At 41.0% G+C, this 25,585-nt stretch overlaps 2 protein-coding genes across 5 annotated transcripts; one reads left to right on the plus strand and one right to left on the minus strand.

Annotated features, from left to right (window-relative positions):
- Positions 1-37: 37 nt before the first annotated feature.
- Positions 38-12,875, minus strand: hnrnpk (heterogeneous nuclear ribonucleoprotein K). 2 transcript variants are annotated; one of them, XM_062381828.1, is made up of 16 exons: positions 12,812-12,875; positions 11,536-11,696; positions 11,105-11,202; positions 10,738-10,794; positions 9,796-9,839; positions 8,249-8,321; positions 7,911-8,018; positions 7,441-7,569; positions 6,814-7,148; positions 6,242-6,289; positions 4,870-4,909; positions 4,085-4,100; positions 3,732-3,764; positions 3,503-3,570; positions 1,981-2,150; positions 38-859 (listed from the first exon to the last, which is right to left on the minus strand). In XM_062381828.1, the coding sequence occupies exons 2-16, from the start codon at positions 11,591-11,593 to the stop codon at positions 829-831; spliced, it is 1,308 nt and encodes a 435-aa protein (XP_062237812.1). In that variant the 5' UTR covers positions 11,594-11,696; positions 12,812-12,875; the 3' UTR covers positions 38-828. The 2 variants fall into 2 exon arrangements, with proteins under 2 accessions (XP_062237812.1, XP_062237811.1); XM_062381827.1 differs by having other exon boundaries at positions 7,911-8,024.
- Positions 12,876-12,968: 93 nt separating this feature from the next.
- Positions 12,969-22,512, plus strand: rmi1 (RMI1, RecQ mediated genome instability 1, homolog (S. cerevisiae)). 3 transcript variants are annotated; one of them, XM_062381825.1, is made up of 9 exons: positions 12,969-13,258; positions 13,681-14,344; positions 16,011-16,121; positions 17,348-17,497; positions 18,352-18,422; positions 18,570-18,693; positions 18,825-18,909; positions 19,509-19,692; positions 20,396-22,512. In XM_062381825.1, exons 2-9 carry the CDS (start codon positions 14,183-14,185, stop codon positions 21,492-21,494), a joined length of 1,986 nt encoding a protein of 661 aa, XP_062237809.1. In that variant the 5' UTR covers positions 12,969-13,258; positions 13,681-14,182; the 3' UTR covers positions 21,495-22,512. The 3 variants fall into 3 exon arrangements, with proteins under 3 accessions (XP_062237809.1, XP_062237810.1, XP_062237808.1); XM_062381826.1 differs by having other exon boundaries at positions 13,736-14,344; XM_062381824.1 differs by having other exon boundaries at positions 12,969-14,344.
- Positions 22,513-25,585: the final 3,073 nt, after the last annotated feature.

Here is a 25,585-nt window from a genome sequence, read left to right on the forward strand (position 1 = left end):
ATTCACAGAAGAATTTAGGGGAAAAAATCTTAAAGACTTGTTCAGTAAAAAGTGGCATCTTTATTCATTTTACAATTTGAGAGAGTGAAGTCTACAGCATGGAGCGCAAACAAGTATAGAGAGGAAACTGCAGGGACAAAGTATTAAAGTTCAATATCATTTGCCAAATCAATAATCTCTAGCTACACGTTTCCATTTGTGGAGGATAGTTTATTTTACTACACAACTACAAAGAATATCCTTTAAAATGATCCACTGTCCAGGACCTGGTTTGTACAGGAGTCCCAACTTAAACATCCCAAAAAAAAAAAAAAAAGTCTTAAGGGTAAAATTTACACATCTCTTAAAAAAAAGAAAAGAACTCAATATGAAAAGGAAATGTAGTTTACATTCTGCAAGTTGCACAGAGTGGTAATATGGTACAACTGTGTGTAAAGGGACTGATGTAAAAAAACAAACAGAAAACACACCAACCCATACATGCCAAGAAGCACGTGCACACACAAGACAGATTTTTTTAACTGAACACACAAACCCGTCATAAAAAACAAAACCATCCCAAAAAGAGGTTGTTTATTTTCGGAGAGACTGAAGAATAGTTTGACAGATGCAAGAGTGTTAGAAACCAAAGCAAGAGAATCCGATAAGCTATTGGACTACACTCTTAAAATGCAGAACATCTACATTTTATTATATGCACAGGAATGTTGGACATCAAAAAAAAGAAAGAAATACAAAAATAAAAATAAAATTATCCTGAATACTAGTCTGAAGGGGGCAGAAAGGTTGGGGTGTGTCTGAGTCTTCTTCAATCTGAGTCTCCTGGGTTTACATCAAATGACCAGAGTACTGCTTCACACTGAAATAAAAATATAAAATGGAAAAATAAATGAAAATTCGCAGCAGACAACTGCAATTGACAAGTCAATGACAGAGTAAATATATAGCTAAGCAACTGTCGGAGGAGGACGTCTAAAGAGGAAAAGGATGAGGAGGCAGAGCAGGAAGACAGACAGACAAATAGAAAGATGAAGAAAAGCAACATGTGACATCAGCGGGGGAGGGGGGGGGGGGGGAGGAGGAGAAGGGGGGGTGGGGTGGTTAGCCCTTGTGTCCAAGTGGGAGCAGCAGACTGAGGGGGGAGGAGGGGGAGGAGAGGAAGAGGGAAGCAGGGCTGGTTACCATGGCAACACTACACTACTCATGAGACAGCGGCGGCAGGTCTACAGATGCATTAGCATTCGGGCTAAGACCAGATAGCATCAACGAGGAAGTATTGTGCATTATACGTGCCTACTGGTTGCCAAGGAGACAGAAGAGGAGAAGCCTGTGCTATTTGGCAGACTGTGATTTGTTGTCAGTTGATCTAACTAAAAACAACAAAATCACTAGTCTTCCACACAGCAGCAGCCAGGGGAAGAGTCAGTCCACTCCCTGCTTCACAGTGAAATGGCTTAGATGGAAAATAAACACTGCAGTTTTAAGTTTTTATCATATTCAGTGGACAAAGGTGACAGTCAATGAAACATGTCAATCAGTCCCTTTTTTAATGTTTTATCTTAAGCAGTGGGCAATAATTAAATTTGCCTCCTCCGTCAGAGCCATTTCATGTAAGAGGAAGGTTTGAACGAGTTTCAGGTTGCATGGGGAAGAAAGGAAGGGGTTAGTTAAGAAGAGACAGCAGGCAACAGAAATGCATAACCCAACCAAAGGTGGGTTATGCACTAGTATCAGGATGCAATATCAGAAGATCAGTCATGCATTTACAATCTTAATTAAATCTACCATCTATGCATGTGTTGTTCAGTTGAGTGAAAGAGAAAAATAAGGCAAAAATCTTTTCATGATACTAGGAAGGCTGGAAGCTAAGACTAACCTGATGAGATAAAAAGGTTCAACTACAACAAGGTGGCTGAATCAAGATTTTCTAAATCCAATATCAATGCCATTGTAATTCAGTTAGTCCCGGCCAGGACTTGCCTGTGCTGTAGAAGGTACTGGGCATTCTGGATCTGATCCTGGGTGCCGACGATGGTGATGATGCGGTCCTCTGAACCTTCCAGAGGTTCGTCAATCTTGATGGAGGCTCCAGACTCATGGCGGATCTGTTTGATCCGCTGGCCTCCCTTCCCAATGATGGAGCCGGCCAGCTGTTGGTGGAGGAGAGAATAGGGAGCTTGTTGTTGGATTTTGCCGTTTAAAAAAAATCTATTTATTACAGGCATTTATATGATCACATCCATCTAATGCCTTTTCAGTCAATTCTGTTCTACCTCGCACGATTTGACAGCATCAGTGGTAAAAAGCATTTTAATTATAAAAACACAGCTGAACAACTGCACACAAAGAAGCTTTCTGAGCTCAAGTGAAGTCTGCAGGTAAATTAAAATGTGTCCTGCTGACTTCATATGGCTGCAACGATTTAATGATCTGAAAGAGAAGCTTTTCATACAGTGTAAAGCAGCTGTGTAGATATTGTCAAGTCAATCAATCATAGCACTTTATCAATCAATGTTATTGCTTTAACCAGATTTTAACTATTTTTATGTTGCAAGTTATTAATAATTTGAACATTGTGATCATAGTCTTTTCTCCCAGTCTCTTATACAGCAGAAGCTGCAGGTCCACTTATGCCCCGGCTGTCAATCTACATCACTGAGAATATGAAGAGCTACAACACATTTGTCTACAGACTATAATTTATAATCCATTAGACCAGGTTACAGCGACATGAAGCATAATGTGTGCATGCATTGGGGGGGGGGGGTTGTAGGTCTGGTTGGTTCATGTGGTTAATTAACACATTTTTTCAAGAGCCAGGTTGTGCAGATTGACTCACATAAAAGGTTGGGTGGGTAATAAAACCGCTTGACCCGCACAACACTTTGTTGTTGCATAACCAATAGGAAAGCAGAGTAACTAATAAAATGCTTCGGACCATTTCCACAGTTTTGTGAGGATAAGGAAGATCTGACCTCTTAGCACTGCCTAGTGGCAATACTCTTTCAAAGCAGCTTAATCTTTTATACATATTAAGTCATGTTTGTCTGAGAAGCAACTCTCAGAAACAGCAACCTTAAATCAACTTACGCAGCATCATGTACTAAAATTAAAACGTGCCATTTTCTGATGCCTGATTCGATGACATGATATCAGTAAGCTATAAAGGTTGTTGCTTACAGTGGTTTGGGTGTAGAAATCAAAACAACCCATTCACACACTGAAGTCACAGCAATAAATTACAGCTTTAATGTCTTGGGCCGTTTGACACGCAGGAATCAAACCAACCGTTTTGTTAAATGGATGACCCACTCTACATCCTGAACCACAGGCACCACGTGTGACAAAGTGTCATTCATATAAGGCTGGTGAAGTAGTCCACATGACATCATTTATGGCGATATTGAACTGAACCAAGTCTGCCAGAATCCAGATTATATAATGAGGGTGTAGTGACAGAAGAACGTCTTTCTTTGGTGTTATGTTGCTGTCAGCTACTCACATCCTTAGGGATCGTCACTTGTGTGGTGATGACGGAACCACCCATGTCACTATAGGAGCCACGTCCACCTGATGGACAGGGAGACATGTAGACCAACACATAAGAAGAGGGGGGCCAGCATAAGGACCAGAAGTAGAGCTCCACAGATCAATACTTGGCTTTACACATTAGGACACGTGGCTGAACAAATTCTTCTAATCACACTTGTCAACTTAGTGTAGAGACTCACCTGACTGATAGCCATCCCAGGAAGAATTGTTGTCTAATGTACAAGAAAGAATGAACAGTGACAAATTATTTCTATAACCAACATCAAAACCACGTAAGAAGCCATGCTACATACACAATGTGACTTTCATGTCGAAAGCGCCTATATTTTTATTCATATGAGCTTCAACATTTGTTTTAACAGAGATATTTAAAGTAAATGTCATTCCACTAGATTCATTATAACACAATGTTGTAGAAGAACACCTTCATGCTAGAATCAATGTCCCATGAGCCAGTTTGTCACAAAACATCACATCAACAAATCAGTAACCACATCCATATGACATTAAAACCAAGAGGATGAGGACTTACCGTATCCTCCTCCACTCTGTAAAAAACAGAAACACAGACAGGTTATTCACAGTATGGACCATTTTCAGCATTCTACAGATCCCAGGTGAATTTAACGGAGGGTTGCACAAATGTATGGATCATGCAGCAGCCTCTTCCATGGAGTAGACTCAACTAAAAGCCACCCAGTTTTCATCCTTAAAGCAGACTCCTCCTCCTCATCCTTCCCTCCCTCCATCCCCCCTTCCTGTCTCTCCTTGCATCTCCATCAGCCCCCATTTCACCTGCTATTCAGCTGCTGCTGTCGCCAGGGCAACAGGCAATTCAAAAAGCTGTTGCTGAGCAACAGCAGGCAGTATCCTGCCAGCTCTCAGAGAGAGACCTTCCAATCTGTCAACAAAGCGTTATTATTGCCTAGCAACCAACCAAGGCCACCCCCACTCCCCCCAACATCCTCCCTCTCTTTACAGGAAACACAGGCTGGCCGTGAAAAGTACACAGTAAGAGGGCAATTACAGCTGATTATTATGGGGTTTCTTCAGCTGTGGTGATTATGGTTATTTGGTGGGACAGCTCATCACACGCCAAAACTAACATTGCTGCATGGCCAGGTCTCAGATGAGTGTGTGCACATGAATGACCAGCTATATTTGTACTGTAAATAATTCACCATTTCATGACAACACAATAGACAATCACGGCATATTGTCTAGTGCACTGACCAACCAAAACACTAGACTGTAGGCACTTGCAACCAATGAGATGCTAGTACCAGCGCTTGATGCATTTAGGAAAGGGTCACTAACCATGCTATCGCTATAGCGATCCGGTCTGCTTCTTCGGTCACTGGTGACGAAAGAGTGCCACACAGGCAGGGAGATGGTTTGGGGGAAAGAGGATAAAAGAGGAAACGAGAGGGAGATGGGGAGAAGAGATATAGAACATTCTTAGGAAAAAAATGCTTGACAATACTCCAAAGAAAATGTCTGGTCTAGGTCAAACTGCACACACATGCTGAGCAAGATTACAGTATAAACACATTTCCTCTCAGCCATCTTCCCACACAGTAACAGGAACAGCTCTGACAGTGTTATGGTGAGAGGAGTGACAGGTGGTGGGGATGATCAGAGCCAAGAGCTGCTGCTTTTTTTCTCCTCCAAACTCAAATAGAGGAGTTAGCCAGAGAAATGGATTGGGTTTTACTTGGTTCTCTTAATATATCGAACATACATGCATGTTTGATAATGTCATATCACTCAATGTTAACCATGGTTCATTATATATACTATTCAAGAATAAAATATTTGATTGGCTTAGAGGTTTTCTTCAGACAATATCAGCCATATGTCTATAAGTTTGATTTCCATTATGCACACAGCTGACAGCTGGGACATGGCATCCTTCAGCTTTTGAGGTGCAGACATTCATAATGTAGTATAATCTGAACAGAAAAACATTTGTTAGGTTAACAAATTGTCTAATTCTCCGCTTCTTCTCAAAGCATGCTGTTTTGACCCTCATACACACCACCACAAATGAATTCTCTCAACCTGGAAAATACTGGGAGTGTATCCGAGATTTAGGTAATTTAGAAACAGAAGACAGAGGAGGTCATACAATGTAACTGCAGTTCCTTTTAAGTAGAGTGCTAACAGCTAGGTTGGGGAGCAGGGTAATGGACATATGCAGGCTAGGGCATTTACAGGCAAACAGGCTAGAGAGAAATGGTTGTTTGCAAGGCCGCAATTAGTATCGAGGGTTAAGGTCTATGACAGGATAACAAAGATTAAGAAAAAGAGTAATTTTCTCATGAGCTAAAAAAGTGGATAATCAGGCACATTTGAAAACTGCAACGATAAAGACGTAAGGAAAGGAAACAGAGGATGTGTAGGGATACCTCAACAAATACGTTAGATTCTTTGCACATTTGTTTATGGAGGATATGCTGAGCTCTAGTAAATGATTTACTTCTCACAAAGACCAAAGGGTAAAAATGTTTCTCTACAGGAAGCCCCAATTGATGGAAATAATGAAGAAATCTTGTTTTTTCTAAATCAGAGACTATATTGTGACAAGTTCAGGTACTAAAAAAAATTTACAGAATATTTGAATGTCAAAGTATCCCTGTTAAAAGATTAGTTAGGAGGTTTAGGCAGAGGACTGGGGACAGAAACTTACGTTGACCTGTCATCTGAGCCACGGTACGAGTCATAGTAACGATCATCTCTGTGGGTAAGATGGCGAAAAAAAGACACACAAACACACCAAGACATACAGTGATGAGCACATACAATAAGTGGAATGATGAAGATGAATACAAAAATTTATAAAGGTGTGACCCTGGATCGCATGCAGAACACTGGGCTGAGAATCCTATAATTTACAAATGAAAAAATGCAGGAACAGAATTCCTGCAAATTGAAAATTAGCAGCAGAACGTGATCTCCTAAAGAGAAACTATTAACAGTGCCAATGTTCAAATATCAAACACTTAAGTTTGCAGGACTCAACTTCGAACTTATAAGGATCATGAGGTCATTTGAACTGTTTGTAAAGCAACTTACCTATATTACTCATTAACAGTATGACGGGTGTAATTTTAGGAAAAATGTTCTAACATTAATACAAAAGCTATATTGAGTGGCTACACCTTATCAAACGACTTATTCGTTTATAAAAGAACTAGAAAAGCAGGAGAGCAATAGAAAAAGAGTGCAACACGCTGCATTTCATTGATTTCCATCTCTTACCCTCCTCTGTGTGGGTGTCCCATGGGCATGCTGCGTGCACGGCTGCTCCCCCTGCTGACTCTACTGGGGTGAGGTGGTGGAGGAGGGCCTCGACGGGGGCTCATCTCATCGTATTCCCGGCGGGAAGGAGGCGGGGGTCCGCGTGCCCCTCTGCTTGAGGGCATTCGTTCAAATCCACGGTCTCCTGCACTAGACCTGCCCCCACGCATGGGAAACCCTCCCATAAGTCGGCGACCGCCGCCCCTCTCTTCAAACATCATGGTGAATCCACCATATTCATAGGTTTCGTCGTAAAAGTTGGGGTCATATGGCTGTGCACGGCCCTTTATGGGAGCCTAGGGAAGGAGGACAAAGGGAAATATATTGACAATTTAAAATGCATGGCTCACACTGTAAGAACAGTGTGTAGAGAATAAATGTAAATCTACTACCAACAATATGTGGAGAAAATCAAACTCGCCGAAGAGGCATAAAATATTCGTATGCATCATTGTTTTGCTATTTTCAGTGTCTTGCACTAAACTAGATTAAAAATTAATTAAATTAATTAACTCAATACATGCATTCTCCCTTCTGTCTTCAATGTCTAAAAAGCAAAAGCCTCTGAGCGCTTTGGAAGATTCTTACATCAGCGATGAGCTCCAGCATCGTCTTGATACACTCCACCACCCTCTCAGTTTTACCACCAACCAGCACCACCCGGTCGGTCGACTGAGGACAACACTCCTGGAACAGCTTGATGCTGGTTTTGGTGTTCTGGAAACACACAGATACAGGTTCAGGTAATCAGGCCCAGAAAGGGACAACGCTTTGATATATAAATAAATAAAAAACAGTAGCTGATTCTTAGAATTTTTTTTAAGAACATTAACTCTGGTGCCTTAACTAGTACATTTCACACATCATTTTAATGGTATGTCCACATCTTTGGTCAATATCTAAGCTTAAAAGTGTTACCTGACAACTGTCATTAATTTGGCAGCACACAAGGCTGTCAGAGCATGCATGTTGTACATTACTTGCATCTCAATCCATAAACTTCTTTTCAACTAATGTCACTGTAAAAGAAAACTATAGAGTCTCTTGAATTCACATACCTCCCGCAGCTCCTTGATCTTGGCTCCCTTCACCCCAATGATCGAGCCAGCCAGGCTTTGGTGAATCAGCAGACGTAGCTCACAGTCAAAATCCATTCCATTGTACTGCTGGTACTGACAGGGACATTTGGCTAGTTAATAATATGATTCAATCTACGCAGCTTTCAGAAATAATGCTATGTTTTGCTTCAAAACCGAGTGGAGACAAGTAATTAAACAATAATAAAAATACAGAACACAATAAATCTATTTTGTGTGCTGAAACTGACATTTACAGACAATTTGATGACAGTTGTAAACATTGATATGAAGAGAAAATCAATAAGTTCGGTGCGCACCTCCTCCAGCGTTGGGATAATTTTGAGCATGATTTCTCCAACTGTCTCGATGTCGGCACTTATGCTCAGGATGCTTCATATTTCAGCCATCAGTGACAAGCACAGCCACAAAGAGGGAGGGGTTTAGGGTGCCAACACGGCATCCAGGGGAGGGGAGGAAACAACATTTTAGAACAGAATTTATGATGTCCCCCTCTTTTGCCATTGAAAAGCTGTCAAACCCCAATTAACAACTCTCTCCCGAGACTAACACAGCTAAATAAACTGCTGATGTCCATTTCTGATATTTATATGCTAGGTAATTCAACACTGTCATTGGAAAGAGGCAGATACTTAAACAACACAAGAAAGAAAAGTCTTTTGTCCAGAGAAAGGAAGAAAGAAGACAAAATTAAAAAGGGACCCAAAGAAAAGTGACTGCATTTGGTGACCACTGAAGGGGCAAGACGGGGGAGGTGAGGGAGATCTGGCAGCAATAAGCACCAATGGTGCCAAAGACAACTCTACAGTCCTAAAGCAGTTTGGCGGATGCACACCACAAAGAGCGACTACCAAAAAAGGGAGCTAAACAATGCGCTCAACACAAATTTATCTTATCAGGGAATTAAACTTTTCTGGTTCATATCATTTGCTAAAGGCCCAGTGTTAAAATATTTTTGGGTTTACATTGATGCTAAATTTAGCCAAGAAATTGTAAGTATTTTGTGGTAGGCATCCACCTAGTGAGTTAATAAAATATAATGAATTACTAATCAAGAGAACTTAAGCACAGTTTGTTCAAGGAAGCAGAATGGTAGACAGCTGAGGAAGAGTGGCAGATTACACCATGGAAAATGAAGTTGGCCACCGGTGGAGTTGATGTTTTTAAAAAAAAGGATTGGAAAAGCGACAAACATTAAAACCAAAAAATACATGAGTGAGTTGGACAGAGGGAGGTAATCTGTACTTTCAATAGCTCCAGCAGTTGATAAACGAGTTCAGATGAAGGAGACAGGAAAGGAAAGAAACACTACACTAAAGTCCTAGCTTGTCTTTTTGCATTTCAGAATGGAACGAGAGTCTGAGTCTATGACTGAGGACAACACAAGGAAAGGATGGTTTGAGAAGCAGGTGAGCTTATGAAATGGACGAGAACACAAACACCAGTTTATCCACTCTGAGGGGGGAGGGAGTTGAAAACGCAAAAGATAAAGAGGATAGATAATCATCAATGAAAATTAAATTAAATAAAGACATTGCACAGATTATTTCAAAGATTTACAAAGACAGCGGCAGATTGTGGAATAAATCTTGAAAACCACCCTGCGTTTCAATATTGACGTTATTTTAAAAACTGTATATAAAAAGGATGTTGACATTACTTTAACAGGCTCAACAGGCAGATTTGGACATGAACGTATTTAGGCATTTTGACTTAGGCTAATATACTGTGAGGACAGGTAGGTTAAAATACAGTGACTTGACAGAGGCAGGATGACTATTATTCATTTCTTCTTGTTTGTTTGACCTGTAGTCAGGCAGTGAGAGGGAGGAGCTTAGGGACATACCGCTCAGGCCCACTGCTGTCTGGGACTGACACACTGGCATTGTACTGGGCGTGGAATGGGCAGGGGCCAGGGCCATTCGAGCACAGATGTCAATCAAGTAAGGCGCCCATTTAGGGACAGGGCACGATTATGGGCCAACCAGGGTGTCAGGTGGGCGGGCGGGCGCAGGAGGGGCCATCCAGAACATGGGCAACAGAGGAGGAAGTGGGCAAAAAGTCAACAGTAAAATAATAAACAAGGGAGAGGGAAGAGGAATACATTTTAATATACAGGCTCTACACTGTTCAAATGTGATTTTTAATTTGTTTCTCTCAGAGATTTGTTTGTCAAAGAGAGAAAAGGACAAAATGTGACATTTGAAAATTGGCAATGGCATATTAAAAGCATAAAGACTTCAAAGTTGGGGAATAGACCAGAGACAGTGAGAGGGAGGGGTAGAACAAAATGTTGAGGCTACAGAAAGAGGCAATGGTACTAAATGAATTAAGAACTGGGTTCCTTTCTTAAACACTTCTAAAAAAGAAATATAAGCTGGCCCTGCAGTTGACCTCAAACACTCCACTGTGCCCATAGATTTCAATTAACAAGAGCATCAGTGTTGCCACAACCGGACTGCTATAATAAATTATCATTATAGGAGGAACAAATGGACATTAAATTGAACTTAAGTGCCTAGGTCCAGTTTAGCTGAGGCAATCACATGATGTTCATGTGATAAGAAAATCATAAAACCAACTCAAATGGTTTGTCAGAAGGCTAATATCATCACAGGCATCGGCTAACCACATCCCCTGTTTTCATCTCAGGGTAAATGTTTGTTAAAAAAAAAAAAACTCTTGTCCTATTATGACGGCTGGGCAGGGTTGAGAGGTTGAACACCTTTCCAGGGTAAAAACATGTATACACAAAATAAAAAGTTTTTATTCAAATATATGTACTCACGTCTGTACGCAGGGCTTTGATGTTTTTGCCACCCTTTCCGATTACAGCTCCAGCATTCTGAAAAATACAGAGCATACTTACAAAAACTGAACATGAAACCAATTCACAGACCAGGTGTTTTATGACTAATGTCAGAGAAAGCACAATGACTATATATATATATATGAAGCCCGACTAAGGGATGACTTTTTTGGTTTCAAAAAGAGATGTGATCAGGAAAAGATTAGAAAACCTTCAAAAAATAAATAAAGATGAGGGGGCACAAAGAAAAACAGTCTTAAGCAATGTGTAGACGACGGAGACAAAAATACAAATAATTGGACAGGGAGTCAAACATGAATCATTAAATGAAAGGGAGCTGATTTACTTTGCTCTGCAGGAGGATGCGCAGCTCAACCATCTCCTCCGAGTTCCTAGAGCGCTTGAATGATTTCTGATCATCTGCATCCTCAGCAGGGCGCTTACCTGGTAGGAGATAAGACACTGAAAACCCTGCATACACAGCCATCCACAAGATCCATTTAATCAGAGAGCAGTGAACAATAGCCTTTCAGATTAACATATAGTGAAATCTACACAGATCACAGCATGCAAAACTAGGGAAGACAGTGAGAATATACACTGCTTCTTTTCCTATGTTTCCCAAATATTTTGACTGTAAGTCATAGTTAACTTGCTCTAGTTTCAGAAATCTGAGCTAAAAAAAAATGGTAATTTGATAGAGAAAAATGTGGTCATTACAAGACACGCATGTGAAAGGTTTGTATACAGACGCAAAAACACAAAGAGGATTTATACCGTTGGTCTCCGTGTTACCAAATGACGAATCGTCGATCTGGTCATTTTCTGAGTCCATGGTCTTCTCACTGTGGGAGAGATGGGGTTGGCACCTCGGTCTGGGGAACAGGCGGCAGCAGGAAGAGAGATGCAGAAAAGGGGCCCCTGTGAGCTCTGGTAGTCTGTCAACATCGTAAGAGGAGGAGAGGGAGAAATAAGACAAGAAAGTCTGTGTGTGCTGGAGATCCGGTTAGTCAAGAACTCGAGTTGAAATGAAGAAAAACTGGCTGAACAACTGCGCTCCTCGATATTTATTGCGGAGACAAAGGCGTGTTGATAGGCGGAACTAAACAAGGGAGGACCAAACAGCTGCTGCGACCTGCCAAGGAGGGAGAGGCATCTAAAACGCGGAGATATCATACGTTATCTTGATGGTGAAGTTTGATTCTGATCGTGTATGTTTTGGAAGAACATAATCGATTTCTACGTTTTGAATGTGGGTGATTCAAAACGTAACTGAACAGTGTAGCCGTCTACCCAAATAAGCAATTGTCGTGATATCATTAGTTATGATAAAGTGACATTGACGGGGTCGATTGGTATATTATGTTTATTATAAGAGCAAATGCAGCCACCCTTTCGTCTAGCGACGAGTCCTCAACGACACACAACGACGTTAGATAAACTAATACTAAACGGCTGCTGCCATTTTATCTGGGGGGGAAATATTTAAACTTGTTGATTTCAAATCACTGTACCGTCAAGCAACTGATATACCAGTTGTACTCATGCCCTTTACGAACGTTAGCTAGCTCCACTTGTGGCTAACAGCGCTGAAGTCTTTCACTGTGGCTAGTGCTAGCTACCCGGTCAGCTAACTAGCCAGGAGGGAAATGCGTTAGCTCCGAGCGTCATCGTATGGATTTATAACAACAATTCCATTAATTGTATATCTTATATTTAGAAGGGCGGATATGTTTTTACTTACATCACAATACACTGTGGTGCGTCAGTAATCTAAAGCAAGCGGGTTGATGAAAGCCTTACCGATCGATTTGTAAGATAACGAGCTTTAGTCAGTTAAGCTAGCAGTTAGCTAATTTCGCCATGTTGCTATAATTTCAGTCGAGCACAAGCGGGGCTAGCCAGGCAAGCTAATTAGCCACCGTCACAGCGGACACAGAATAGGTCAGTGTGACTCCTACAGACTTGATTATTTCACAGTATCAGTTCACCTCTGCTCTATTAAACTCTGTGGCGCAGACAAAAAGGGCGAAACATCGACAAGAACACAAACCTGCGGCGCTAGACCTCGCTCGTTCCCTTCCTTCTCTACCGAACCGGGAAGTGGACTGGTCGATCTTAAGCGCGCTGATTGGTTGAGGAGACAGCAAATCAAGCACGGAGAGTCACAATTGGCTGGAACATATGCCAATCACATGAGCGGAGGCGTTTTCATTCCTCTTTTCCGGTTATGGTTAGTTCACGTAAATTACCGTGGATATTCAAGTTGTTCTTGTTTACAGGGTTGCGTCTACAATACCATTGTTCATGTGGGTTTCTGAAAGCGTTTAGACGTTTCACAGTTTTATTCCAAGGAGCTGTAATAGCTTGCTAAAGCTTAGGTGGTCGCAAACGGACATACTGCTAAGGTGCTGTTGCATGAGCATAAAGCTAAGTTAGGTCCGTCAACTTTGGCGCCTGGGCTGCTTACCACAACACTGGATGCCTCCATGGTCGTCAGGTAACCTTCACAGCAACTTCGGCGTTCATTATCCTGCTGAATGCTATCAATCCAAACGAGTAAACTGTACTGGTATCACATTTATATGTTCTGCAAGGTGATCAAAGAATCCCATTCACAATATCTCTGTAAGAACAAGAGCAGTGGATAAGATCAAAACAGAAAATAAACAAATGGACACTAAGTTGGTGTTGTTATAATACGTTTTTACAGATTTATGTGTCCCCTTCTTGTCTTTCCTTTGACAGCAGCATCAGGCAGCTAGAACCGCACAAATCTTGCGGTATTAATCTTCAATACATTATTATTAAAATGTTTTTTCTCCCTCAGAGAGAAATTATTTCTCCCTTGGTGTCAAACCTTTAAAATTTTGGGAAAATTCCTCCCTAATAATTTTATATTTTTCCTCCCTTTTTGTTAAGATGTTTTCGCTATCCCTGCCTGCAGTCATCACTCAGTCTCTCCTTCTCCTCACAGTATCCAGACGTGACCCTCCGCAGTGACACAGGGCTTAGCCATGCTGATATGACAACAACAAAATAATAGAATGCAATTCTCCTGTGGACTCTATCAAGCTATCGAGTGGTTTCAGAGATTGAGAGAGAAGATGAACCCTTAACATAGAAACCCAACCTAAATCCTCCAGAGATTTTAACGTTGCTTTGCATTGAATACAATTATCTTTAAGACACTTCAATATACTGAACAGTGTTACATGTTTACATTAAAGTTACAAATGGGCACAAGGCTAAAACAGTTATCAGTTATATTGTTATTCCAAGTGAAGACATAAATGCAATTTATCAGAATTAACCAAAGTCAGTAATCAACTTTTTGGCTACACCTTTAAAATAGCTACTGACAAGTACAGTTCCCTAGAAATAGCAGAAAGGGCCCTAAGTCGAATCCACACAGAGAAAGAAGATGGCCCCTGAGATCCAGACCGTGGTACGTACGACCCAAGCCTGGCTGAAGGCCTCCCGGCAGGTCCAGGTGCCCTTTGCGTGGCTGGAGGCCTGCGTGGAGTGGCTACAGGAAGAGGCCGGTGGCGCTGGACGTCTGTCACAGCAGCAAATTAACCAACAGGTACCCAGGATTTCTGATTATTTGACTGTGTAGTCTTACATGTAAAAGTATCCCACTCCTGACAATACATGTTAACTAAAAAGTTCAGTCTCCAGCTGTGTCTGTAGCTTTCCTTCTCATGGTCGTCCTCGGGAGGTTGCGTTTGCTCAGTTGTCATGGAGATAACTTGGTTATTATGATGTGACTTAAGTCTAAACCGTGGGTCACAAGTGCCTCTATATGGAGTGTAATGATTACATCCTTCGAAGTTAAAAAAATGGTTTCATGCGTTTGAGGCATGTGATAAGCCATCGACTGACCACTGGTTGATGACCTTTGACCCCTCATCAATCAAGGCTGTGACTGATATTGGTTCACAGGCAGCTGATGATTGTTTCCGCTTCTTATCGTCTCTTGTCTAAGGTTCTTGACTTGAAGTATCAGACATTTTATACATTTGCAGATTTGGTACTTTTCTTTTAAATCATTCAAACACCAATATCTTTGCAAATGTCACCAGGGGCTTCCAGGACAAGTCATTTTTTTATTGTGTGATATTTCATAACTAAGCAAATAATGATAAAAATAATCCACAGATTAATTGAAAATAAAAAAAACTGCTCCAAACATCAGCTGCACGGCTGCATTATGTGAGAGGTACACCTTGAAGTGCCTTTAGGGTGTACCACCCTAAGGAGTAACCTAGACAGACACAAAAGATGATTTGTGTGTCTTTCTTTCTTTCATGGAAAACAATGCTCATGCTTATTAATACTCAGCATGATTTAAATAGAAGTTTTATTAATGCTCACAACAGGCTAAGCAACCCCGAAGGACGTGATTCAAACTGTGGCGCCCAGTCTTACTGTCGTGCCCTACAGTACAACTTTGCATCTCACAGAAAGAATAACTCAGTGTAACCTTGGAGCAGATGAGCAACAAAAGCCAGAGAGACGACGCACATCTCTACTACTATCAGCCGAGAATAAGAAGATCATGCCACAGTGGGCTAAAGTGGGCACTAAAGGAGTTAAAGATCGCCTCCTGGTCCGACATATTCTGGTTTCTGTTGCAACACCCTGATAGCATGGCACATTTTTTTTTTCGTGTAAACAGCATGAATCCATCTTGCCTTGTGTCAGCTGTACCAGCTGGTGGTGGCGTCATGTGGGTTGCGTTTTCTTGCATTGACGCATCATTTGTACGCCACAGTGTACCTAAATATTGTTGATGAACAGCTGTGTCCCTCCATGGTCATAGTCTTCACATTTTCTCAAAGTAGAAACTAGAGGAGAGCAGGATAAAGATCTCATTTCTCCAGGCCCGTGTTATCTCATGATGCTTCCAGGAAAATGACAGTGACAGTAAAGGATTGAAATATGTACAATTTAAACAAAATATGTATATTAAAGCACATATGTGACATTAAAATTGCATGAATAAAATGTTGATTGCAAAGTTAAATTGGTTCAAAACCTGGTTGAGATATTATCGGTGCATGTGCTCTACTGGGAGCTTCGCTGATGGTTCAGTCTAATGGCAGCAGGAAGGAATGACCTGCGATACCTCTCCTTCACTTTATCTGTATTGAGTGAAAGTAACTAACTCTAAGTGTCATTAAACAGGTCTCACATTTCGAGTTGCCATCTTGCTAAGACCCCGCATGTCGCCTGATGTGTAATTTAAGGCGCTGGATCAGTGGCTGATGACGGACCTGAGGGACCTGGACTACCCTGCTCTCCCTGAAGGACTCGCTGGGGCCCAGAAGACCGAACTCAGTGGCACCTTCTGTGTCCAGGTACAGGCTTGTTGATCGTACATCACATGTTGTTTGTTTCATCTCAGGTTGTCACTCTGGCTGTTGACCAGTAGAAAGAACTGCTTCTCTCAAGCTCTGGAACAGTCCCTTTCTACATCAGGTCTATCAATCATTTTAGATTTAAATTAGCTTTTTGGTGCCTTGGAATGCCAATGATTATTTCAACTTCATCAATGTCTTGTACACTTTTCTTACACTGTGCATCTTATCCTTCGCGTCGCCTTCTTTTGCCATGATTGTAATGCACTTTGGCTCAACTACTGTTTTTGTTAAAGTGCAATATAAATGAATCTGACTTGACTCAATAATAAAATTAGTCAAAATAGGCTATGAAAGTTCATTTTGACCAGATACAGAACAGTTGTGGAGGACAATATATGGATCTAAAGTAGAAATAAGGCCAGAAGAAGAACAAAACAGCTCACAAGCAACAACACACATCAGCAAAATTGTGAAGCCGTAAAGTGCACAATGGACCAACATGGAGACAATCCGTTTGTAATGCTCCTTGCACTTTGTGTGTCAGTTATATCTGTTGTGTTGAATCTTCAAAAATATTTGGTTCAAGGCAATTTTTTTCTCCATATATTTTCTCTTCCCTTTGACATGATTGGTGTGTTCTTTTGTGTGATACAGATTATATATTCCAATAAGCCAATTATAGACCAATCAAATAGCAGGCTGTTGTAGCAAAATCCAGGCTGCTGAGCGGTTGATGGAAAAGCAATGATTAGAGGACAGTCAGAAGCCATGTTATAACAAAGCACTTCTGGATTCCAGTTCTCCTTTAGATGGGAAATAGAAAAACTCAGCTGGAAGGCCTTGAGACAGAGTTCTTTAATTAAATGTTCCGAATATACAACAATGGGAGGGTTTCTTTGGGGGTCTAAAAAAATTGGGAAAGGCTCAAATTAAATAGGCCTTAAAAATGATTTAATAGTTTTGACATTTTAGGTATTATGTCTTTGGTCCATTTAGTTAGGTCTTATTTATGTCAATGATAAAATAATACAAATTCTTGTGGAAAGTCGTACGTGATCCAGGTCTCAAGTTTAATTCAAACAAGTCTGACATTTAAATTGCTGAAACCTGCAGAAACCCTGGTTATTCTGTAATAAGAGTAATGCTTTCAAATAATTATTAGATATTTAGGACGTCAATGTTCCAGGGAAATTATGTCTGTCACAGATCCCGTTCTGTTTTAGGTGGATTCATTGCTGGACGTCAGTCAGCCTGCGTACGTTCAGCTGCAGAAGTTGCGGGGCACAGACTGTGTCAACGATGAGGTGTCTGCCGTCACACAGACCACACAGAGGTCTTGGGAAGCCAGACCGACCCGGATGCTAGTACTGCAGGTCAGACACACTTATTAAAGAGAAAAATATTGAATTTTATCTCCCGCATTAAGCTTAAAAAATAGATTTTCAGCATTTCAAAGTTTGTTGCCAGAGTAATCGTTATTACCAAGTTTCCTTTGTTGTGGAAAGCACTTCTTCTCAAAGTTGGTGCTGTATTATTATTTTTTATAGAAAAGTTTGTGTTCATAGTTTGTGCCAAAAGTTTGTTACATTATGAATGAACTAGTTTTGACGAAAGCGTATTTGATACCATGAAATACAATATCAAACTCATCTAGAACCAGGCTTTGTCTTTATGTTGTGTTTGTTAGAACAATGAAGTCATCTGCTTCTCTTCCTCACTGAATCACAGACAGGTCCAAGCAGTGAGAATCTATGAAAGAGTAAATTGCTGGAATATGAGGCACAGATAAAATTTGTATCTTAAGTAACACACTTGTCGGCTGTACGGTCTCAAGAATAGTGCTGGTGTTGCTTAGAAACGTTGCGTTGGTTATTTTTTCCATTTTTACTGTTTTGTCAACCATTTTCGAGTCACAGTCCTACGAGTCATGAGATGCACGGCAGAGGAAGTCACTGCCAAAGGTAATAAAGAGACCGGTTATAAAGTAGATGTGTTTAAGTACGTTTTACCATCTCTGCATTTTGAAAACTCCCAGTCGAGGTCATACTGCAGCCAAACAACCTACACCATGACTTACATTTACACTGTTACTGAAGCTGCAGGTAAATTGCACTTCTAAACTTTCAGAATTAGAAATAATGCCAAACTTTGAAGCATATTGCAAATTAAATGGTTTGAGAATTTTCAGGTTCTGTCCTGGTCACATGCACTGTGTGTGTATTTACAGGTGACAGATGGAGTCCAGAGCTTAGAGGCTATTGAGTATCAGCCAATCCCTGCATTCAGTGCTGCACTCAGGTAAAGAATAAATCTATAAAACACGTGTAGGGTCTGTTTGCTGCTAATAATGAAAAAAAAGAAAAAACAATCTCCTAAAACGTTTTGGTGAAGATGTCAAGATGCCAATTTCATTTTCTCACTATGGCTTCATACTGTTTCTTCCAGGCCTGGTGCAAAGCTGCAGTTGCAGGGACGGATAGTGTGCAGACTGGGGATGCTGCTGCTGGGGCCGTCCAACGTCAAAGTCCTGGGTGGTGAGGTGGAGGACTTAGTGGACAGGAATAAGCAGGTAAACCTATTGTGTCATAAATCGATTGTTAACTCTCTGTGTTTGTATTTGTATTCTTAATATTAACTGCAATTAATCACATTATGAGTGTACAACAGTTTGAGAGGCATATTTCTGACCAACTGTGACAGGGCCGGGTGCTGTGTCGGACACTGGGTCTTCCTGAAGAGCAGCAGCAGCCGCAGCAAGAAGAGGCTCCACCAGCACCACAACAAGGTAAACTCATGAATACAAGGGAAGATGATGTGGCACACAGGTCACTGTGGGTTTGAAATATGTGACACAGGGCTCCCACAGGTCCTCGAACTGAAAAATAAAATCGTCCGGAAAGTCAGTAAACATTTTAAGTGCCTGGATTTCTATATTTCTTGCAGAAACAGAAACATTAAAACTCTTTTGATATTTTTCTTACTTAACAATTATAAATAGATGCTACTGCCTACATGTGTCTCCTGCTGTCTTGCAGTTACTCAACTCCAAAACAGATTGTCGCTTAAACAATTGATTGTGTTGCTCTACTGTCAGAGAAGGTGATAGAGCTTGTAGTCTGTTGTCACTGTAACACAACAGAATTGTTCACACCACTCCTTACTGTTGGCGTATACAAAGCTTGCTAGTTGCCATTATTAAAAAATATTTTTGCTGTAACAGAAACAGTTGATTTAGCATCTGAAACTCTGCCTTTACCTCGAGAGTCCTTGAATTTGATGTTGAGGCGAGGGCACCCTGATAACACCACCGCAGACAAAACTGAAACAACCCATATTTATATTTGAACCGTCGTGATGCAGAGTCTCCTCTGGTTTTCTTTTTAGTTGACGATGGAATAGAAGACCTGGAGCTGGACGACGCAGCGTTGTTGGCCAGTCTTGAGGACCAGGAGGAGGTGCAGAGGATTCAGGTCGGGTCTGATAGTGGCTACGGGACACACAGTGAGCCCTCCACTCAGTTCTCCAGAAGCTCCTTGGTCGGGAGCTTTGGCTCCACAGCCTCATCCAGGTGGGATGTGAAATAGATGTCGTCAGGGAAAATAATTCTTGAAAATGTAGACTTTTAAAATAATGTTTGTTATCAGAAATAATATCACCGCTCCAGTTCAGATACTTCAGGAAGCATTAAGCACTTTCATTTAGAGCCTGTGTAAACAGTTATTTTATATAATGTTTGTTCATTTTAATGATGCTAATAATACGGCACTGAAAGAGGAGAAGCAGCCAAGCATCATCGATCTTTCTCATTTAAAGTGCAGCTCTTACTCCTGGGCTTCAAAACATTTCTCTGTCTGTCAAAGTTGATGATCACAATTTTCTATTACTGCAAACTTTGATTAGAATAAACTCAATTCTATGAGACTAATTGTAATTTGTGAATATGGGCTATACAAATAAAATTTGATTGATTGATTGATTGAATTCACTAATTATCGTAAAAAATCCAGAACAAGCTGCCTGGTGATGAGTTATTTTAAATTTAACCAACTTCAGGCTACAACCAAAGACAGGACTCAGCAGTTTAGAAAGATATCAGACAAATCTACGTTGGTAAAAGCTCTGTGAAAATGTTCTTTGATTGACATGTGTTTAAAAGTCACATTTGAATGCCTTTATCCTGCATTAACCCTGGAACAGTGAGCCCAGGAATAATGTTCAATGGTTTAAAAGCTCTGTTAACTCAGTTGGCATTATTTGCTGGTGTCTTCCAGAAGTGAAGCCTCCATCCCTTCTTACAGAGGTGGTTTGACCCAGAGAAGCAGAGGTGGTCCAGTACAAGGTCAGCTCTTCGAACAAGAGGCTCCAGACCTCTTACCCTCCGACAACGAGAATCAACCAGAGGTCCGGGCTCGCAGCATCGCAGAAGAAGACTTTCCAGACGAAGACTTTGACGATCTTCCCCTGGATGAGTTGGACAGTGTACTCTTTCAGGAAACTACTATTGTTAGTGCACAGTCAGACATCAGTCACAGAAGCACACAGCAGAATAACAGCAGAACAACAGGAAAGCCACAGGGTTTGCACAGTACCACAAAACCCCAAACTGCACGGATTGAGCAGCGCACAGCAAACCGCTTGGGGTCCCAGTTTGGTTCTGACAAATTCAGATCCACCACACAGAAAAGAGACTATGAAAGCTGCAATAAAGGAGAGTTTGTAAGGAATGATGTGAATAATGTTATTGGTGAGGACATGGACTGCTCTCTTTTAGAAGAAGAAATCTATGAAGTTCAACCAGGGAGGACTGGAGGACAAAATCCGCTTCCCGACCAACAAGGACTTGGAAGAGAGAGAGACTCTGAAAGAAAATCGTCTCAAAAAGATCCACCGAGTGACGGCACAGTCTCTGCTCTCACTCTCACCTCGCCACCTTTCACGTACTTGTGCCTGCTAGAAGACCTGAAGACCACAGCACACCCCCACACCATGGAGATCCGCGTCAAAGCTTTCATCGTGACCCTCTCGGGGAAATTGAGCAGCAGCAACGGCGGTTGGAGCATCTGCGCCTCGATATCTGACGGGACCGATTACCTGGACGTGGAGCTGTCCGATAGGGTTTTAACCGGCCTGCTGGGTTTCTCCGTTGCGGAGAAGGCATCTCTGAAGCGCGACCCGGCGCGAAGGGGTGAGCTCGACGCCGGGATGAAGAGATGTCAGGAGGGGCTGGTGGACATGTGCTGTGTTATGACAATAGTAGTCCCACCAGAGGGAAGGAAAGCTGTGGTAACTAAGGCAGAGCAGGTCAGTGAGAAGGTACGGCAGGAGCTGGAGCAGAGGGCTAGAGGCGGGAGGAAAGTTAATGAAAATTAGATGGAAAGTTATGTTCTTGATTGGAGATGAAGGATATCCTCAGCACATTTGTACTGCCTGAGACATGAAACTGAGGTATTTTTTGGGATTGGTGATCTATCTGCCCTTCTGCTTCAGATTTAGAGAGCAGAATGTGTGAACTGGATGTCTGGTGATCACCGAGCGGTGTGTCGCAATGCCTCCCATCTGCTATATGTGAATATGACATTCTGTCATTAGAGGATTTCATTCATCTATTCAAAGAGCTATTCCCTGCTCAAAATGCGAGTCATTGCCAGGCAAAGTAAACAGACTAAAGATGGAACATTTTATCTAAAGGATACGTGTCAATGATGGGTTGTTCGCATATTAATTCCAGTGTTGAGCGTCCCAGAATGTATGTGACATTTATAACTATGCAAAGATGAGAGTGAGACATTTGAGATGAGGAATGAAAAAAAATCATCCTCTGATTGTTGTAATTCATTTCCAGCCGTTGCATTCGTTCAGCTCATCCATTCTGGCTGGAAAACTGATCAAATATCCAAGGGCAGCGTGGGTCTTGAATAAAGTCTCCCAGGGGAGAATGAGAGGAAATTAAGGTAAAGGGGAGGCCATGATCTTCGATGATTTCTCCTCGTTATTGAGCCTCATTTATGTTATTGTCTTTGATGAGCACATTTACCACAGATGTGACATCTATGCCTATATTTACTGTATATTGAAATAAAATTGTTCTGGAGGTTTTACCCTTTTCTTTCCCACTCTTCACTGACTAATGAAGCCGGGGCTCGCTGCTAATTTCACATCACCGTTTCTCCTCGTCAAGTGAGTATTGTATTGAATTAGATGGATAACCAGACAAACCAGGGGAGAATGAGAAGAAATTAAGGTAAAGGGGAGGCCATGATCTTCGATAAGTTCTCCTCATTATTGAGCCTCATTTATGTTATTGTCTTTGATGAGCACATTTACCACAGATGTGACATCTATGCCTATATTTACTGTATATTGAAATAAAATTGTTCTGGAGGTTTTACCCTTTTCTTTCCCACTCTTCACTGACTAATGAAGCCGGGGCTCGCTGCTAATTTCACATCTCTGTTTCTCCTCGTCAAGTGAGTATTGTATTGAATTAGATGGATAACCAGACAAACCAGAGCACAGCACCAATGCACTGTGTTTCATTTGGTTTTTAATAGTTTTACCAAATGCACCTTTGGGAAATGCTCCTTTTAGGCACACATAATAGTAATTGAAAGCAGTATAAGCTATTCCTTTGCCTCTGTGATCAATCTTTAAGATTTAACTAGATAAAAAATCTTTACTGCATACATGTTTCTTGTCAGAATTAATTGGGTTAATTAATAAGTCTTGTACCACAGTGTGATAAAGAGCAGAACGCAGGCTTATAAAGGCTCCATGGGACATGTATGCTAGGGTGAACGTTTGCCACGTGCACATGTATGTTATTGTCTTTCCACTGTTCGCATTTCTATTCAGGTAGCCGGTCTCATTTGATTAAGGTATAATCAGATTGAACATCTAAATCAGGACCCTGCTATGAATGTCGATAGGCTATTATGTGCTAATGGGGCTGGATAAAATCGAGGGGGGGGCAAGCCTGTAAGAGGGGTCCAATTTGAATAAGCATTGGGTGATAGAGTAAATGAAATAAGTGGGAGTGCGCTCTCAGCTTGAAGTGATGCTGCAGTCCAACCTCCCTAAAGTACATATGCATTGCAGCCATACTGAGACTGACAGGTGTAGCTATATGGTGAGTGTCCAGCTGTGACCATAGAATTATAAAAAAAATACACTTACTAAAGCTTTTTTTACTTAGATTGCGTGCAGATATTTGGACAGGTTGAAAAGTAAGGGAGAGATTTAAATTAATATATTCATGAATGTTAAATACAAGTCTATGATGTAGTTCTATGAAAAATAACACAAGGATGTCACTCAGTAGAGCACAAACCTTCTGCCCAACTGGCCTTAAAGTCAGTCAAGCTGCACACACACAGGAGACCATTGAAAATGTGAAAACAAGCCTTGTCTCGCTATATTAAATACAGAGATATAATAAAGTCCTGGACCCTTTAACCTTATCAATGCAAAAACCTCCTCCTCAGCTCGTGTCCCATCCTTCTACCAAGTTTCAAGAAAGTCGGTTCAGTAGTTTTGGTGTAAACCTGCTAACAAACAGACAAATGGCAATGAAAACATCCTTGGTGGGGGTAATTGATTTAAAGTAAAGTATTCATTTGCTGAGGAAGAAAAAAATCAACAACAACTATTTCTCTACCGTTGTCGTCATGGTCAAGCAGGATCTTTAATGCTTGACTTAGAAACCAAATACAAACTGGGCCATCTCCAAATTCTGCTGTTGATGATGGTCATGTGATAAGAGCATAATCTTAAAAAGAGCGAATAAAGAACCCCTGTGGTTTCATCGAGGGTCGATCACCACACAGGAGACCACTGACAAGATCAATGGGTAGAAGAGCAAAGGAAACGATATATTGTAAGATTAAATATCAGATAAAATGCTACTTGAGGGAGAATATTTCCATTTAGTGCTGACTTTTACTTCCACTTCATTTCAGGGGAAAATTTGACTATTAGTTACTATTTACTTTGCAGAATTGGAGTTTAAGTTTCAAGCCTTTTATACCATGATGTATTTTGATATTAAGTCAAAATTAACCCCACCTTAAACAGGATACAAAATTCAAACGTGTCTTAACTGTGACATGTTATCAATAATAAAATCATCCAACAATATAATATTTTATAACAAACTTAAAAGGGCCTTTACCGTGTGGCTTGAAGACTTATAGGCCTACTATGTCTGCCACTGTATACAACATATATATCGTGCATTTATGTACATGTATAATGAAATGTGTTTAAGTTACAGGCAGTAAATCACAAGGGCCCGAAGTGTGATAACAAAACGAATACCCAGGACACAAGCTGAACATTTACAGTAGGAGTTCTTTCCTCAGAGATTTTATACGAAAACTTTATCTGAAGCTTTTGACCTTCATTATTTCCTCCTAAATGTACGATATGTGCACGGTGGGTCCGGCGTTCATTGGACGGCATTGTGAGGAAATTACAATTTTTGAGTCTGAGTTTGTCATGCAGCGGCACATAATAAATTACATATTTCAGAAGCATCATGAGAAAGTGCTCGACCGCACTAATAGCTTTCCATTTGCAATATTACTTCCTCGATTATGTTAGTGTTCCACTTCTGTCTCAGTCTGGAGCTGTAGCAGGGGTTAAAAATACGCTTTTTCATTCCCCCCGTGAGTTTGGATGTACCTTTTCGAAATTGCAGATAGCAGGCGAGTGGAGGCTGACACTGAGACAGAAGGGACAGAGCTCACGCATGGGAGAGAGAGCACTGTGCTAATTTCTCTAATGCTCTTATACAGCTGCACTGTACCTCTTCGGTCATTCCAAATATCAATGTAAAAAGTACATGAGCAATCCTAATGCTCCTCCTGCTGCAGCAGCTGTAATTTTCTTTGCCCTATTATATTTAGTAATGAAAAATCCACTTAGACAGCTCAACCTCTCTTTTAGGCCTCCATCAAAATGAGCAAATGGTTTCTCTTCATGGCAAAAACATACCTCTTTGTGTGTGTGCGCTCGTGTGTGCCTGCCGAGGCTTGAGAATGTGAGTCATTAAAGGAATAGAAAATTATGAGGAAATTGGACTTAGGTAACAATAAAGTACTTTCATACTTTGTTTTGGTTCATCTGGATGGATGGAGGGGATGATTATTGTGGTCTGAAAAGCATGAAGACAGGACCCATTTTGCACTCATGAAGGTTTTTAATCTCAACTGACAAAAGTTTTTGGTGCCATGGGTAAGGTATGCTAAAGACCGTTAACGTGTCAACATATGGATTTACAATACATACAAAAACTCAAAACCAGTAGGTTTTGTGGAATTATAATTAAGTGGCCATGTTTTTATTATATATAATAAAAACTGCTGTCATAAGCAGTAAAAGCAATGGATGCAAAGTTATAATTTTTTATACACAGTACATAAACACAGTAAAGACCACTTGCACACACACACACACACACACAT

This window comes from Platichthys flesus, chromosome 3 (assembly GCF_949316205.1).
Source record: "Platichthys flesus chromosome 3, fPlaFle2.1, whole genome shotgun sequence".
In the NCBI taxonomy this organism is placed as follows: Eukaryota; Metazoa; Chordata; class Actinopteri; order Pleuronectiformes; family Pleuronectidae; genus Platichthys; species Platichthys flesus.

What these genes read in the sequence shown, in the direction of transcription:
- hnrnpk (XM_062381827.1), bottom strand. Translation starts at nt 11,593, where the DNA reads ATGGACTCAGAAAATGACCAGATCGACGATTCGTCATTTGGTAACACG. An exon ending in TTATCCCAACGCTGGAGGAG is followed by an intron (nt 8,025 to 8,248) that starts GTGCGCACCGAA and finishes TGTCCCTGTCAG; the next exon opens with TACCAGCAGTACAATGGAAT. An exon ending in GGACACCCACACAGAGGAGG is followed by an intron (nt 6,290 to 6,813) that starts GTAAGAGATGGA and finishes TCTTACCCACAG; the next exon opens with AGATGATCGTTACTATGACT.
- rmi1 (XM_062381824.1), top strand. Translation starts at nt 14,183, where the DNA reads ATGGCCCCTGAGATCCAGACCGTGGTACGTACGACCCAAGCCTGGCTG. An exon ending in AGCAGCAAATTAACCAACAG is followed by an intron (nt 14,345 to 16,010) that starts GTACCCAGGATT and finishes GTGTAATTTAAG; the next exon opens with GCGCTGGATCAGTGGCTGAT. An exon ending in GTGGCACCTTCTGTGTCCAG is followed by an intron (nt 16,122 to 17,347) that starts GTACAGGCTTGT and finishes GTTCTGTTTTAG; the next exon opens with GTGGATTCATTGCTGGACGT.